General features: G+C 39.7%; 1 protein-coding gene and 1 long non-coding RNA gene across 4 annotated transcripts in view; one reads left to right on the forward strand and one right to left on the reverse strand.

Annotated features, from left to right (window-relative positions):
- LOC122550775 (microtubule-associated tumor suppressor candidate 2-like) overlaps window positions 1-17,650 on the forward strand; it is a 456,058-nt gene that overhangs the window by 141,597 nt on the left and 296,811 nt on the right. For all 3 annotated transcript variants that reach the window (XM_043692024.2, XM_043692025.2, XM_087988203.1), the window contains exon 3: window positions 14,258-17,365. In XM_043692024.2, the coding sequence (XP_043547959.2) occupies window positions 14,660-17,365 (2,706 nt within the window). In that variant the 5' untranslated portion in view covers window positions 14,258-14,659. The remainder of the gene's footprint in view (window positions 1-14,257; window positions 17,366-17,650) is intronic.
- LOC122550776 (uncharacterized) lies at window positions 1,558-9,763 on the reverse strand. Its single transcript, XR_006311940.2, has 3 exons — window positions 9,695-9,763; window positions 8,815-8,918; window positions 1,558-3,923 (listed from the first exon to the last, which is right to left on the reverse strand). It is a non-coding gene; the product is annotated as an uncharacterized LOC122550776 (long non-coding RNA).

A 17,650-nucleotide genomic window follows, 5' to 3' on the forward strand; every position in this document is an offset into this window, starting at 1 on the left:
GAATTCTCACTGAAGATATTTCCAACACGTTGATACCCACTCCACAGGATTTTCAGACCACTGAGGTCTTGTATAGATTTCTCAGTCTGTCAATTATGCAGAGGTTTGCACTTTTCTCTGTAGATTTATGGGGAGGTGTACCATCTGTTCACTGATGACCCAGAGCCCACTCCCAGCATAATGCGTAGCAGTCAAAATGCCTTGAATTATTTCGACACTGGATTGTTCCTGCTAACTGCAGATGATTGTTGTGACAATAGTCAGGCTGCAGCATGGTGTTGTGAGAAGAAGTCATTAATGCTGCGTTTGTGCAGGGCTCTTGATTCATTTGTTTCTACGAGAAACAAAGAACAAGTAACGCAATGTTATAGTTCAGCAAGGACCCCAGCTCCAAAGACCAACTAATAGCACACATCTGGCTCCGACAGTGACCCCCTCTCCCCCACCCTGCTCAATTATATTAAGAGGAAAGGATTTATTTTTATTAATGCATGGCTAGTGTGTGATACTAATACATTATCCGGTACCTTAATGTGCACTGCCAGGAAGGCTCTTATGTGCCAATCCGTAATACCATCAGGAATCCTAGATTACATATCAGAAAGATTTCTCTGAACTAATCGATGTCCCCTAGTACTATTGACTGAGTTGCTCCAAAAGACTGGAAAGATTTCAAATATACAGAAGTAATCTGAAGTGATCTTAAAAATCATTTAAAATATTAATTGGTGTAGAAAGGATTAATCCAGTATATTACTTTTAAACAAATGGTAGGAATTGGACATCAGAACAAAGGTTCAAACCAGTAAACTTTAACTGTGGGACTGATGTCTCTTCAATCGGTGAGTTGCCAACACTAGAAATTGCTGTCTGGGCACAGAAAATTAACAAAAATCTTGGAATCATTGAAGAAATAGTTAGATGCTGCAATAGGTCAAATGTAAAATCACCATAGCCCTGGCAGACTATAGGGCTGTTTTATCATTAAAGAGAGAGAACTGGTGATGATTTAACCTGAAGTTCACACAATTCAGGCAAGGGGAGAAGTTGAGGAGAGTCCTTCACAGTAACTTCAGCCAGTACAGGGATTAAACCAGCATAGTTGACACTATTCTGCACTACAAACTAGCCATCCCACTAACTGAGCTGTATCACGACCAACACACATTGTTCCTGCTTTTTGAAACTACCTGATCAATCTAATGATTGAGGACAGTGCTTCTTATGGCAGTTAACTTGTTTGGAAAGTGACTTACTTGCTCAAATAAAAACTGAAGGGAATACTGATTTGGAGCCAAATTAGTATTGGAAAACAAACTCAGATTTACTCCTGGACATGTTGCTTTCAGTAACACGCGTGTTGGAACAAAAGCAGAAATTGCTGGAGAAATGTACAGGTCTGGCAGTGAAAGCAAAGCTAATGTTTTGAGTCTGGTCACTCATCATCAGATGAAGAGTATGCTGATATACCTCAATCCAATTAAACAGAAACAATAAGAAGCCAACTGCAAGATGTTCTTGATTGAAAGGGAAAGCAATATTATTATTTGCTAGCCCTGAAAAAAACAATAATGGTGTAACATCAAATACATACGTACAAATGCAAGTAAAAGTTAAAAAGGGGAGAAAGTTCATTACAAAGAGGAAGACAAAAGAATATGCAGCATAAGGTCTTTATTGTGTTCTTGAAGTATTAGGTTTGAACCTGAGAATATGGTCAGTTCGGGACATTTTGGATCAATGGTTGCAGTGAATATTCTAGATCTCTTAGAATTCTTTTGTGTTCAGATGTTTCTCCAATTTGTTTTGTAACTGGTTGCTTTATCCTTTTTGATAGAGAAGAAAGAGAAAGCTTTCTCTACTTCCTGTCATCGATCTATTTCCTTAGCTCTCTAAAGCAGTTGTTTGAAATAATTTCATGCATGTATTGCTGCGACTGGATTTATTGTCCCAAAGCTGGATAATTGTTGTCGACTTGTTTTAAAACAGATGTACCTCCCCTGAAGGTGTAAATCAGACATGAACTATAGGATGTCCTTATGTCCAACTGCTTTCCATCTATTCTGAAAAAAATATTAATTTCAGTACAGACTGGTTTCCATTTTGTTTTGATGAGTAATGTTATAGGTCATAATATAAAAGAGGCAGTAGCAACATTGGTATAAAATTGACTGAGAAAATAGAGAGCAATGGACAATGAATATTTTTCATAGTATAGTAGAGTTCCATAGGGGGTGGTATTGGGACCCTTACTTTTCCTGATAGATCTGGATCTTAATGTGTAAGAGACATTTTAAAAGTTCGAAGTTGATATGAAACTTGGAAGAATTGTAAACTGTGAGGACAATAGTATGGAACTCCAAAAGGACATAGACAAGTTGATGGAGTGGTAGCAGATAAGGTCCAAGGCAGAGAATTGTGAGGTGGTGTACTTTAGTAGGAAGAAGATCAAAAGATAATATGAAATAGGGAGTACAATTCTAAAGGGTACAGCAGCAGAGGTACCTGAGTGTATATGCTCACAGATCATTGAAGGTGACATGACAGTTGAGCAGAGCAATTAATAAAACATACATAGTGCTTGACTATTAATAGGGGCATAGAGTTCAAGAACAAGAATGTGATGCTGAACATGTACAGATACAAGAAATGTTAGATCATGGTTGAAGTAATGTATATAGTCATAGGTGCCACATTATAGGAAAGTTGGGAATACATTGGAGAAAGGGCAGAAGTGATCTACAACAATGATTCAAGGGCTGAGAAACTTCAGTTATGAGAATAGATTAAATATGTTGGTGTTCTTGGATAGAATTAGGCTGAACCAAGAGTGGATAAATGTTTTCTAAATTATGAATGGGCTGGGTAGAGTAGATAGGGAGAAGCTGTTCCCGCTCATTTAAAAAAAAACAAGAATGAGACAGCATAGATTTATAGTGATGTGCAAAAGGAGCAAAGCTTTTTCACACAGCGAGTAGTTAGGGTATGGAATGCAAAACCTGTAAGTGTGGTGGAGGTCGGTTCAATTGAGACATTCAAGAGGGCGTTGGATGATTATTTGGATAGAAATGGTTTGCAAGGTATGATGACAAAGCAGGAGATTGGTGCTAAATAATGATTCCCCTTTGAAGAGCAGGCACGATGGGCTGGGTGGTCTGTTTCTACACCAGAACGATTCTATGATTATGAATTCATGGTTTCATGAAGCTTGCCTCAGCCTGTGTTAACTACGGACACTTTTACACCAGAGTTTTCTCATTTTTGAAACCACTTCTGTCCATGATATTAAAATCTTATCAATAGTTAATATTGAAAATCAATGGTCCAACTTTTATCATATTCATAATAGTTTTCACCTAGCATTGAGGCCAATAGAAGAGAATGATTTTATTATTCATCTACAGTGACCAGTAAGTATTGACATATTTAGATTTTTTAAGAAAGCTGATAGTAATTGCATGGCATTTGGGTTGATGAGACTCCGTGCTGTCCTTAGTAGAAGAAGATCGGAATGGGTCACAGTGCTTTATATAGCAGCAGAAATGCCATGTATTAAACACTATTATTACAGTGATATTCATGAACTGACTAACAATAAATAAATCCACTTATTACAGTATATACTCGAGTCATAGTCAATCTCATGTAAATGCAGACCCCTATTTTTGGCCAAATAACCTGAAATTTTCCACATATCTCATGTAAAAGTTGACTTTAGTTCTTCACAGATAATAGATCACCTCTGGTTTATGAGTCAGTGTGCCGGCTGTCACGTCCCGCTCCAGATTTACAGTCTGCCGGTTGTTCCGCTCTGCTCCCGGTCTTCCAGTCCGCTGGCTGTCGAGATCCACTCCGGGTTTTCAGAATTACCATAATTCATTGTTTATTTCTCTTTATTCGTTCAGAGATCAGTTAAGCTTCTGCTAATGATACAGTATGAATTTGACAGGCATGAATTTCAACCCCTCAAAAGTAGCATCCATGTAATAGTTGACCCCATAAATTTAACCTTAAAAAGTAGTAAACATTTTTGATTATTACTCAAGTATATACGGTATTTATTTTAAAAAAAGTACGTTCCTTCTTATGCTGTGGACATGAAATATTTACTATTGTCCAATTGTAGAGCTGAGAAACAGTACTCATTTATGTATGCAGTAAATCATTCACACATTCACCTTTATCAATATTTCCTTCATTTCAGACCATCAAACAATGCAGAGAAGTTTACTACTCTGTTGCCTGGTTGATGTTTTGGAGTATATCATTTATTTGTTCCAGGATTTTACATGGCAAATTTTAAAATCATTTAATTTATGAAAGAGACTGCAGTAAATGTAAATAAAACAATTCTTGCACTTCTTTTAGTTGCCATGTGTACATCTGAATCTATAATACCCAATAAACAAATTAGAACCTTTAGTGGGAAATGAGTGCTTTGCGGTAGGAGAAATACAATCTGATTATAAATGCAATTTACAGATTAACAGGCAAAGACTACTGACGATAAAGATGCATTGAATTTACACAGTCTGAGTTCAGATCTCAGGCCATGTGGCATGAAACTTGCAATTATCATGTTGCTTACCCAGATCATAGAATAACTGCTATGTGAAGTGTATCAGGTCATTGCTGAGCAGGTGCTGAGCTTTGTTGATGACACCTTCCATCATTTTACTGATCAGAATAGACTGATGGGGCTGGGATTGGCCAAGTTGGATTTGTCCTACTTTTTATGTACAGGACATACCTGAGCAGTTTTCCACATTGTTGGGTAGCTGTCAGTATTATACCTGTACTGGAGAGCTTGGCTAGGGGAGCCAGAAGTTCTGAAGTTCTGCTACTATTGCTGGAATGTTGACAAGGCCCATAACCCTTGTGGTATCCAATGTCTCCAACTGTTTCATGATATCACATGGAGCAAATTAAATTGGCTACTACTGGCATCCGTGATATTGGGGACCACTGGAGGAGATCAAAATAGATCATTCACTCGGCACTTCAGCCTGAAGATTGTTGCAGTAAGTTATTTAATTGGCCATCGCCATTCCTGACAGGATGTGCCAGGACTAAAGAGCTTGGATCTGATCTGTTGGTTGTGGGATCATTTAGCTCTGTCTATCACTTGCTGCTTATGCTGTTTGGCATGCAAGTAGTCCTGTTTGGTGTCTTCACCAGGTTGACACCTCATCTTCAGGTATGCATGGTTCTGCCCTTGGCATGTCTTTCCTGCACTCTGTATTGAACCAGAGTTGATCTCTTGGCTTGATGGTAATGGTTGAGTGGGGGATATAGCATGAGATTACAAATTGTGCTGAAATACAATTTTGCTGCTGTTGATGGTCCACAGTGCCTCATGGATACCCAGTCTTGAGTTGTTAGCTCTGTTTGAAGTCTGCGAGGAGAAAGTGAGGTCTGCAGATGCTGGAGATCAAAGTTGAAACTTTATTGCTGGAACAGCACAGCAGGTCAGGCAGCATCCAGGGAACAGGAGATTCGACGTTTCGGGCACAGGCCCTTCTTCCTGAAGAAGGGCCTGTGCCCGAAACGTCGAATCTCCTGTTCCCTGGATGCTGCCTGACCTGCTGTGCTGTTCCAGCAATAAAGTTTCAACTGTTTGAAGTCTGGCCCATTCAGCCTTGTGGTGGCACCACACAACATGATTGATGTTATTCTCAATGTAAAGACAGGCCTTCATCTCCACAAGGACTGTGTGGTGGTTGCTATTACCGATACTGTCATAGAGACATTCAAGAGGGCATTGGATGATTATTTGGATAGAAATGGTTTGCAAGGTATGATGACAAAGCAGGAGATTGGTGCTAAATAATGATGCTATTACCGATACTGTCATAGACTGATACAATTGCAACCAGCAGATTGGTAGGGATGAGGTCAAGTATGAGGGCAGCACAGTGACTCAGTGGTTAGCACTGTTGCCTCACAGCACCAGGGACCTGTGTTCGATTCCAGCCTTGGGTGACTGTGTGGAGTTTGCACATTCTCCCCGTGTCTGCATGGGTTTCCTCCAGGTGCTCCAATTTCCTCTCTCAATCCAAAGATGTGCATGTCAGGTGGATTGGCCAAGCTAAATTGCCCATAGTGTTCAGGGATGTCTAGGTTAGGTTCATTAGTCAGGGGTAAATGTAGGGGAATGGGTCTGCATGGGATACTCTTCGGGGATTTGGTGTGGACTTGTTGGGCTGAAGGGCCTGTTTCCTTGCTGTAGGGATTCTTCTTCTATATTTTCTCTCTAGTTGGACCTGCCACAGACATAGTCTAGCAGCTGTGTCCTTTAGGATCTGACCAGATCAATCAAAGTGCTGCTGCCGAGCCACACTCGGTGATGGACATTGAAATCCCCCACGTGGACACCCTTGCCAACTTCAGTGCTTCCTCCAAGTGTGGTTCAACATGGAGGATTGATTCATCAGCTGAGGGATAATGTTCCATGGTAATCAACAGGAGGTTTCCTTGTTCGTGTTTAACCTGAAGCCACAAGACTTCATGAGGTCTGGAGTCAATGTTGAAGACTCCTAGGGCAATTCCCTCCTGACTGTATACCACTGTCCTCCCACCTCTGCTGGGTCTGTCCTTCCGGTAGGACAGAACATATCCAGGGATGGTGATGGTGGTGTCTGGGACTCTGTCTGTAAGGTTTGCTGTGGCAAAGACAAAGACTTGAAACAACAAGTATACACACATTAAATTATGACATAATTAGCTTGCAGTGGCATGGTGGCTCAGTGGTTAGCACTGCTGTCTCAGGTCTGGGACCCAGGTCTGATTCTAGCCTCGGGCAACTGTCTGTGTGGAGTTTGCACGTTCTCTCCATGTTTGTGTGGATTTTCTCCAGGTGCTTTCCTTGCACACTCCAAAGATGTGCAGGCTAGGTGGATTTGCCATGCTAAATTGCCCTGTAGCATCCAGGGATGTGTAGGCTTGGATGGGTTAACCATGGGAAATGTGGGGTGAGTCTGGGTGGGATGCTTTTTGGAGGGTTGTTGTAAACTCGATGGGCTGAATGGCCTGCTTCTACACTGTAGGGATTCTATGGTTAACTGTGCTGGATATGGGGCTAGAATAAGCTAATAGCAAGTTAAAAGGAGTGGTAGAGTGGTTTTGTTCACGAGGAGTATAAGGCTCAAGTGATTTTGGGGAACAAAATGCCAAATCTTATTTCAGTGAAGAAAGAAATGAAAGTGTTTGCCTTGGTGAATTGTGTCGAGTCATTTGCTTAATATATCTATAAACTGAAGATTAATTGATTTTCTACGGCACCTTGGGATGAGCCATTCGTGTCAAAGCTCACAACTCTGATAGCCTTGACAAGAAGTGGTGAAGGGAGCTGGAGGTCAGATTCCACAAGACAGCATCACTTTCTTTGCCTCTGTAGTACAGTGGAACCTGCAAAGGTTTTCCCTTGAGCATGCCAAGGATGGTGTACCTCTGACTATTGACAGAGCTCATGGACAAGGGCTGATGCATGGTTGTTGTGCTGGGCTGCAGTTAAGATGTGCTTGCTATTCATGTACGTTGCTATGGTGACATGAAACAGATTAGTGCTGTTGCTCTGGTTTATACTGAGTGTGTGCAGTTTGAACGGTTTCCACTGAGTGAGGTAATTTATCATTGATGCTTCACCAGTTGATTTATTGTGTGCTTTCATGCTGAAAAATTAGTGCCATTTTTTAAAAAAGTTATTGCCTTGTAGTCTACAGTTTGGAAAACATACATAATGCAAGTGATGTTTGCAAGGTATTGTACAATGCAGAATAGTTACTTTTGTGCTTTTGATAGATAGAATCAAAATCTACAAAACATTGGAGTGCTTTTGATAAGCACAGATTGCTATTCAGTTACATCTTGGGTGACCTGTATCTCAATTCCATTCACCAACATTCCATGATACATCAAGTGAATAGATTTGTACCTAACTCAGTCTTGAGAGCTCCAATTATTCTTACATCCATAATCTTTTGGGAAGATTTTTACCACCTTTTTGTAAAAGAATTAGTGTTTTCTAATCTTCCTTCTGAATTATCGAGATCTATTTTGCGGTTATAACTGGAGGGGGTGTTGCCACAGTATTCAGCTATGAGGAGAGGCTGAATAATTTCAGATTTTTTCTTTAGTGCAGAAAAGGTTATGTGAGACATGAGCAGGGTGAGTAGAAAGCAGTCATTCCCCTTAGTTGAATGGTCAGAAGTGCAAAGCAAGAGGATTAGAGGGAATTTGAGGAAAAACCCATTTTGATCCAAAGGGTGGTGGGATCTGGAATGCATTGCCTGTGAGGGTAGCTGTGGTGGGAAAGCTTTAAAATGTACTTGGATGAGAACTTGTAGTGTCATAACATTCAAGGCTATGGGACAAGTGTGGGAAAATTCGACTGGTGTAGGTAGTAATATATATTGACAGTGCAAACTTGATGAGCTGAAGGGCCTTTTCTGTACAATATGATCCCATGAACCCCTGTTCATGACTCCTGTGCCTGCTGATATCCTTTCTCTTCATCTACCCTTTAAGTTCCTTGATCAGATCGGCTCACAATCCTCTAGAGTGAAGCTAAGCATATGCAACCTATCATCAAAATTTAACCAATTTAAGAGATTTGTATAATACCTAAAACAGGTGATCACTTTAGATACATGACAATAGATCTGTTTTAAACTGGAGCGGTTGCATTGTCAGTTTTGAGATCATTACCTGTACAATTCATTGAAATCGAGACCACTGTACAACTTCCTGATTGATGGATGAATTGTCCAAACCAGTGTCACCTATCTTTATAGATAAATCTGGAGCTTAACCAACCTGTGGCTCGAGCAAATTGACATCCAAACTGTTGCAAAGTTGGCTGTAGAGCTGTTTTTTGTAGCTGGTAGTATCTTGATTCAACTTGCTCCATCACAGCCCATCTGGAAGTCATATTATAAAACTAGCTAAAATATTGATTACACCGATTGATAAATCTGTGTTGGGGTCATTCAGTTTTCTCAGGCAATATTTTAATGGGTATCATCAGGACTAGACATTTAAACAATTGTTTTAAATTGAAGAGATCAGTCAAAATAAATCTACCAGATATTAATCTTTTTAACAGTTTGATCGTTAGCATAAACATTGCAGCTGCAGTTGATTTCAAATTTCAAGCATCAAGACCAACTGATTACTGCTTCTGGCTGTGCTACAAATGTACAATGTATGGCAGCAAGCAAAAAGTATTCCTGGATGTAGTACAGTCTGTAATTTGTGCCCACTCTTCAATATGTCTTTCCTGTGGAATAGTAAATGTTAAAATTGTGCAGATAAGAAATATTCGAATTTATTTTAGACACCTGGCTGACGGCCAAAGTTATGGAATAAATGAGGGGGCCAGAATAACAAGTAGTGAAAGAAACGTCCAATTTGCAAAGGCAGCAACTGATGAGTGATAAGCAAACAAGATATAGAAAAAGAAGTACATTGTTTTCTGCTGTTTTGCCTGGTTGTAGAATTTTAATGAAATATTTGTAAGGTTTGCTTTCTATAAATACATCGTACTCCACTGCGGTAGCTGACAATTCCCTTCCAGCAGCCCCAACACTTACCCCACCCCCACCCCAACAGCAGATGTCCCCCACACCCCCCACATCCACACATACATGTATACATCTACTCATGCACATAGGCACCCTGCATCTTTTTTTTTTACCTTGAAACATCCTCCCAAGAGATTGCTCAGCATTCAATTAGAAGTTGCCAGGAAGGGAAGAGGGCAGAGCTGACCTCTTCTTTTTCCTCATGCTGAATTGCCTTCTCTGTTGAAATCACAGTAGATTTATTCTTCGAGTAAGGAAGTGACGTAAATTTCAAAACAAAAATATCTTTGCTGTATTGAGGAAGAATGTGTTGTTTTTAAAATGAAAATGATTCAAATCTAATCAGCTCTCTTGGAAGTGTCTATTCTGAGTTGCATTCTTACTATGAAATGTGTTTGAAATTTTGGAGCTGGTAGAGAAGATATATCACAGTGTAAATGTATTTAGTGATTAGGTAATCACCATGGATGCAATCTGTCTTTTGCACTTATGTTGCATATGCGTGGGTCTACATAAGACACAAAGGAAATTAAATACATTCACTGTGAAATATGATTTATGAAAATCTATTTTTGAAAATATTTAGAATTTTCTATTCATGTTGAAGGATAAATTAATTACCTGGATTGTTGAAGCAAAATTCCTTTTTTTTGAACTGGAAAAGAAAGTGTTTTGCCATAGTCCATTATTCTAGCAAAAAGAAAATTATAATTTCTTCACATGGCTGAGACAATGAGGCTGCCTTGATCCTATACCAACTGTATCATTTGAACATGATTGGTACTTCAAGCACAAATTAAAAGGTGTTTTTTTTTCTATTCAGTGCCGTTTCAGATAAAAATCATTTTCAATATATTTCCTAGGAAAATTATTAAATCAGATACTTTGGCCATATAGATACATATTCAAAGGGAGGGATACCCCCTACTGTATGAGGGTGAAGATTTACAAAAGAATAGATCAAATGTGATGAGACTTTCTCAAGTCAAGTTTAAGTCCCAGGCTATAATATGATCTCAAGTGATCATCCCAGAAAATATTTTAAGACCGAGGCCCAACAAAAAGAAACCAGGACCCTGGATCTGTTCTTATTTTTGATAGATTCTATTTTTGCTGAATGGGAGAGGGAAAGGGATAGGGAGTGATGCACAGGTCTAATCCTGCAAGGGGATTTGATTTCCGCGCAGAGTTTAAATAGATGCTATATTTGTTGGAGAGAGGTCTGCTTCCTACAGTGTGTACATTACGATTTGTAAGATCAGGCATGAATGTGCAGCAATCAAGCTGCAAACTAATTTAAAACCTCTATTCTTTAAATTTAGAAAATAAAAGCCAGCTGTAATTTAAAGTTGAAAGAAAAACACAGCATTGGCAATTTCAATAGCTATTTGTTGATAGAAGCCTTCGGCTGTCATTACAATATTGTCGTTGCTTGACTGCTTCTATAATCCTCCGGTATCACAGTGGGGGCCTGATTATTTATAGTTTAACTGATAGCTCCAAGAGTTTGTTAAGGGATTGGTTTTCTTTAATGTGGGGCTATATACATGATGTGTGTTTTCTTGGAATGAAAATCTGATCATTTGGAACTGTTTCTTTCAAGGAAGGTGTTCCTAGTCTGGAATCTTTCCAACATTGTGTATGTGGCTCCATAGTGAACATTTGAATCCAGGTTTCTGAATTGACCCTTTCCTGGACAGTGATATTTACAGAGAGGGCATTAACAGGAATCCTCGGCACAAAGTATATTTCTTTTGTCCATTCAACGGTCATCAAAGGTGTTTGCTCTGATGAAAACTGATGTTGAATAGGGTGGGCACAGAAATAATAGCTTGAATAGACGATTTGGTCTCTCAAGGCTGCCCTCCCACTCAATATAATTATGTTTCATCCTCTACCTCAGCCTCACTCAATCTTTCCTCCTTGTTCCCCATATCCCTTGATTCTCTGAGAAAAGTTAAGAAAATCTATTTTTCTCAGTCTTGAGTATACTCAGCGAAGGAACATCCGTAACCTTCAAGGGTAGATTCATGACTCTTTGAAAAAAAAATTTCCCTCATCACATTCCTAAGCCTCTTACCCTGAAAGTGTGCTTCTTTATTCCAGATTCCCCAGTCAAGAAAAACAACCTTTCAGTCTCTATTCTGTTCAGCCTCTTCATAATCTTGAAGGTTTCAATTACCGATTAACTCTCTGTCTTTTGAACCTTTAAGAATGTTACCCAATTTTCTCAGCCTCTCATCCTAGGACAAACTTTCCAACCCTGGACCAATCTTGTGAAACAGATCAGGGCAATCAGCCCGTTCCCAGTGAATCGCCTTTAATAAAGTTATTGCAATGTTGGGAGTAGTATTATTAGCTATAAATAACAAAAATACACACATAAGAAACTCTCAATGGTGGATCCTAATGTTCAAAACTGTCCAGATAAGGGGAGTAGCAGCTTTGCAGGAATTGCCAAGGGGCCAGACGTGTGACAGGAACGAATTTCTGTCTGGTGATGATCTTGACACAGATACCAGGTTTGAAATAATTTATAAATCTGGAGAGAATATGCTGTGCCTGTAAACACCTTTAATCTAATAATTACCACTGAGCATGTGCATAAGGAGTTACGTCACAAGGACATTAAATCACATGGAACAAGGGCCTGAGTCTGGAAAGCTCCAGAGATGTCCTTTTTTACCATATCCTGTGAATATAGTGAGTTAATATTTATTATTAAACAAAACCACTGACATGGGTATGAACCAGCTTCCATCATCACACCTGACCTGACCTGACCTGACCTGATCTTTGTCCCTGTATTGCTGCCGAAAACTTGGATTAACACTATGCCTTTTGCAAAATGGAAGCATGAGGCACAGAGTATCACAATAATTTAGATAGCATCCTGTGCTATCACTTTGGAAAGTGATCAATTCCTTAGACTCCTGAGACTGGTTCGTTAGACCCAGCAGTGAGGCTTGTGCTGGACTGAGCAGGCATAGGGACCAGTGAGTTTAATCAGTGTTTCTATCAGAAATCTTATGGTAACTCTGAAATCTTTCAGAGCTTTCCCCAAATTGCGGCCGGGTGCTTACTCCTTTACTCCCCACATGGTTTGGAGCATGCAACTTAGGTGGAAACTTGCTTATTTCATGCTCTTGTGAAATTGCAACAGTCCCAAAGCAATTAACCGTCAGAAATAGGAACAGGAGAAGACTGGTCAGCCTTTCAAGACTGCACCACCCTTCAATAGGATCATGGCTGACCCAATGTTCTTCATCCTCACTTTCTTGTCTTGCCCATAACCCCTGATTTCCCACTAATCAAAAATCTATCTACCTCAACCTTATCTCTGTGGCAAGGAGCTCCAAAGACTCTCAACCCTCTGAGAAGAAATTCCTCCTTATCTCAATCCTAAAGTGGTGCCCCTTTATTCTGAGGCTATGCCCACTGTTATCTATGAGGGAAAACATCCTCTCAGCCTGTCAAGCCCCTTAAAAATCCTGCATGTTTCAATGAGATCACCTCTCGTTCTTCTAAACTCCAGTGAGTACAAAACCAACCTGTTTAACCTTTACTCATGAGACAATCCTTCCATATCAGAGGTCTTCCTGTTGAACCTCCTCTCAACTGCCTCCAAGGTAAAGACTTCTTTCCCTAAATAAGGGGACCAAAACTGCTCACAGTACGACAGATGCGGTCTCACTAGCACCTTGCACAATTGCAGTAAAACGTCCCTGTTCTAATACATCAATCCCCTTGAAATAAGGATCAACATTCCATTAGCCTTCCTGATTACCTGCTGCACCTTTGTGTTAACCTTCTGCACTGAGATTAAGAAACACTGAGATTCAGTAAACCGCGGAACCAACGTTTTCTACCCAATGAATGGTTTTAAATAAGAATTCAAACTAAATGTTGACAGGGGTATTTTCTTTTGTCACTGGCAAAACTTTAACTCTAGTCAAAAATGCTCAGCAGGTCTTTAGTGACACCCCCCCACCCCCTCCCCAGCATAATCCGCATTATGGCCATGTTCTGCCCTTCATTTGGGAGAGGGCAGCTATGGATTTTTAAGTGCTGAATAAATACTTTGTTAGTTTGATCTGAGGCAGTGACATTTTCGGGGTTACACTGCAAAAGCTCAAGCGTTGTAGTTGCATTTAATTATTTATTCATTGTGGCACTACTGTATATTGTTGTCAGCACAGCTGCTCTTTGACATTCTAGAGATGTCTTTGCTGTGTTCAGAAAGGTACTGCATTAAAAAGAAAAGGAAACTAAGAGAGGTAACCAAAAGCCACAACAACAACGATTTAAAATGTAACTGGTGGACTTTGAATTCTAGTACAAGGTAAATCACAGTAAAATTTTACTGATATTGCATCAAAATTGAAAATTATCTGATCTTGCCATGATCAGAGGTGAGTTGGTGATGCATGAATAACCAAGGGATGGTTTCTGTTTCTGTACTAGAGTTTACAGTCGAGGCTTATTTTCCTGGCTGTTGGTCTTTTAGGTTGGGTGTTAGAGCATGAAATTAAAGCTGATTCTGTACCTATAGTTTTAAATTCCACTGGGTTCATCAGGTATTTTCTTGCAAGATGGTGGGTAAAAATAGTTTGTACACTTGGCTAACGCTCTGAACGGAGAGATTGATGGTCTGTTTCTGTATATGCTTTTTACAGGTTCCACAAACCAACTGGTCACTTTTTGAAAGAATCTGAGAAAATCTTACAAGAGGAAGTGGAGCGAAAAGGACAAATAAACTGGTTTGTTGTGGAGTGCAAAATTAGCATTTAAGGGATGGCAAAGTGAACAAATGAATATGAAAGAAAAGATACATGAGTGAAAAAATCCACAGTGAGAAAAAGTTTAAAACTCTTGTAAAGCTCCATGTTGGCTGAGAAAAGAACATTTTATCAGTACATTCTGTCTCATGAGCTACTTTTATTAACAAGTTATCATTGTCAAGGCGAAGCATATATTACTTTCCATTTTAGGGAAATCGAGACATTGGAGACTTTTTCATCACTAACAATTCACAAGTAATCAAGAATATAAAACTGAAAAGGGAAGGAAGACAGAAAATGACTTCTTCAGTTCAGAATAGCACATTCTGCACTGACAAAGAAGGCAACACAAAGGAAGCAGAGAATAACAATCAACAGCCAGTAGGAACAGATGGAGACACCAATGCAAATGAAATAGCATCACAGACTCTTCTAACGGAAGAAAGACAAGAGAGCCCTAACCTAACAGCTGGTATTGTGAATGAGCATCTCCACATCACACGGAACACAACAATACCAGAAGAATTTCTGGAAGACCCTGTGAGCCAAGGTAGGGAGTCTCAATCAGCTGAGGGCGGGAATCAATCAAACAGAAGCAGAGATCTGGAGTTTTCAGAGCTTCGTATGTGTGATAAAATTGAAACTGTTGAATTGGACAATACAGAATATGCCCAGCACCATGAAAAAGTTTGCAGCTTGCAGTTCCCCGCAAAAGAAGATCAGAAATCTGGTACAAGTAAAATAATTAGTGTTTCTCAAATTCAAAAGGAATGGTATACCCTGCGAAGGCAGCCTTATGCTGCTGGATCTGCTGCAGAGCATCAATGGCTAAAGAAAGATGTGTCAGATGATGATGAAAAAATGCACAGTATGCAGTTTCCACACAAGGAATCTTCATCTTGCAGTTCACTACAGAAAGCTACTAAGATGGATGGATCAGTAGAGACCACTGCATCCAAAGACAATGGTATTGGGTGTTTGCCAGATGGTGTCACAGTGACTGACCGTTGTACTGGTTCATTGAACTTTCAGGAATTCTACATAGATATCGATAGGAGCACTCATGATTCACAAAGGGAATCAGAAGATCTATTCAAAACTATTTCTCCATCTGATCCATCTGACTTGACCTCAGTTGAAACAACTGGATTTCATATCAACTCAGTTACCTCAGAAAATAGAATGTCAGTCCCAAAACTGCAAGCAAATGTAGCAAGGCCACTTAACCTTGTCAATGTAAGTCCATCACATTGTGAAAATATAATATCTACCACAGCTTCAGGCAATGATCTATTGGTGGCTATAAATAAACCAGAAACCCAGACAAACCTGAAAGTATTATCTGATCAATGTAACACAATTGATGCACACAGTCAGATCGCTAAAGTTAACCAGCAGGAGACTGGTGAATTTTTGCCTGAAATAACAGTTCAGAGCAGGAGAAATATTTCTGAAGTAAAGGAGGGAATTGATCCTTGTGATGTTAGCCAGCAGTCACTCACTCTGCTTCCTGCAGAGACAGCCAAAATAGAGAGCTCAAAAGAACAATGTCTTATAAGTCCCAGTGTTGAAGAAGACCAGCCCTTAGTCCAACAGGTGGAATGTTATACTGGTGATAATCCAGTACCTGGAAACAATTCTTCAGTATTAATGAGACCGGGTTATAAAAACAGAATTGTCAGTCCATTACAAAATGAATTATATAGTATTCACGATTTCACAGAAGCAGCTGAACATCTTGGAAGTTCCATTTCCAGTGCTACTAGTAATGTGGCCAGCATGAAATCTACTGTTTCCACAGCTCCAAGCACTACCCACCAGGCAGATAATGACATTGAAAGGGATAAACTGCCAGTGACAGGAACTAATGACCTTTCAAAGCAAGAATTTATCAGCCTTCATGAAGCATTTGAAATTATTGATGGCAGGAAAGAAGACAGAAGGCAATCTTTTGGGAGTGGCAACATTTCATCAGAACACAAAGCAGTTGAAATGAAAAGCATTTCTAGTGTGACAGCAAAGGACAATTCTGAAACCCTTAACATTGCACAATCAGAACTGTCAAAGCACCATCCTTCTGTGTTAGGTAGAGATACAGGCATGGGTGGATTGCCAAGACAAGGAGTTAGTCTTGATCAGAATGATGGTGATTGTTCTGTGAAAAAGATAGACAGCTTTTCGCAAAGGAAAAAAAATGAAATAAATAGCAATGTTATAATAATTGGAGAAAAGCAGCTCACAAAGATTTCTGAAGAGCTCCAGCACTCTGAGAGCCCAGTAGTCTCTCAGACTGTAAACCCTGCAATTGCTACTTGTACAGAGGTTCAGCAGTTGGTAAATATGAAAGCTACCAGTCGGTCCTCAGATTCTGGTTTTAAGGAAACCTCGCTGCTTAATGCTGGGACATCGTCAGAATCTTCGCTACCACACCCAATAGGGGACATGCAGACAATGAATTCATTCTCTAAAGCTTCTGATAAAGTTGTTTGCAGCAGTGGAATCCCAAAACCAATACTACAGCATCCCAGGACTGTTCTAACAGATAAAGGAGAGATAGAAACAAATTACCAACCTATGTCTGAAGGAAAGACTGAAACTAAACCCATTCCTAAGCCCAAATATGTAAGACCTAAAATTATAACATACATTCGAAAGCCACTTCAGGTAAAACCACTTGATGCTATCCATGATGCTCTGGGACTACCTCCAAAACTTTCTACGTGGACTGAATCAATTTCTAAACCTTGCATTTCTAAAGAACACAAGACCTCTGTGTGTGAAAATAAACCTCTCTCTGTGCTCAGTGTTCCTGGGTCTGCTCATGACAGATACAGACCAGAGTTGCAAAGAACTAAGATATATACAACTGGATTAATGGTGTCTGGAATCAAACCTCCTACTCAACAGACATTTCCCAGAATGATGGGAAAACCATTTCCTTCTTGCAGTGATGTTGCACCACAGAAAGTTCCTGAAACATTTACTCAGGAACGCATTTCTGAGGTAAGCTCAGTCGTGAACACGTTAAATTATGGGTGTTTGAGTTATCAAAGACAAATTTCAATTGGTTAACTTGCCATTTTTCTTTTCACATTATCATCTTGTTAAGACAATAAGTGTTAGCTGGGTATTAGGATTATTCAGCCTGCCATACAAAAAGCATCAGCTGCATTAGGTAGCTAGATGGGAAAGTAGTGAAAAGCAAAATACTGCAAATGTTGGAAGTCTGAAACAGTTTCAGAACAAAACATTAACTTTGTCACTGTCTTCTCAGATACTGCTTGAAGT

Source organism: Chiloscyllium plagiosum, unplaced genomic scaffold (assembly GCF_037043375.1).
Source record: "Chiloscyllium plagiosum isolate Xiang-an unplaced genomic scaffold, Cpla_swu_hap1 HiC_scaffold_6, whole genome shotgun sequence".
Classification (NCBI taxonomy): domain Eukaryota; kingdom Metazoa; phylum Chordata; class Chondrichthyes; order Orectolobiformes; family Hemiscylliidae; genus Chiloscyllium; species Chiloscyllium plagiosum.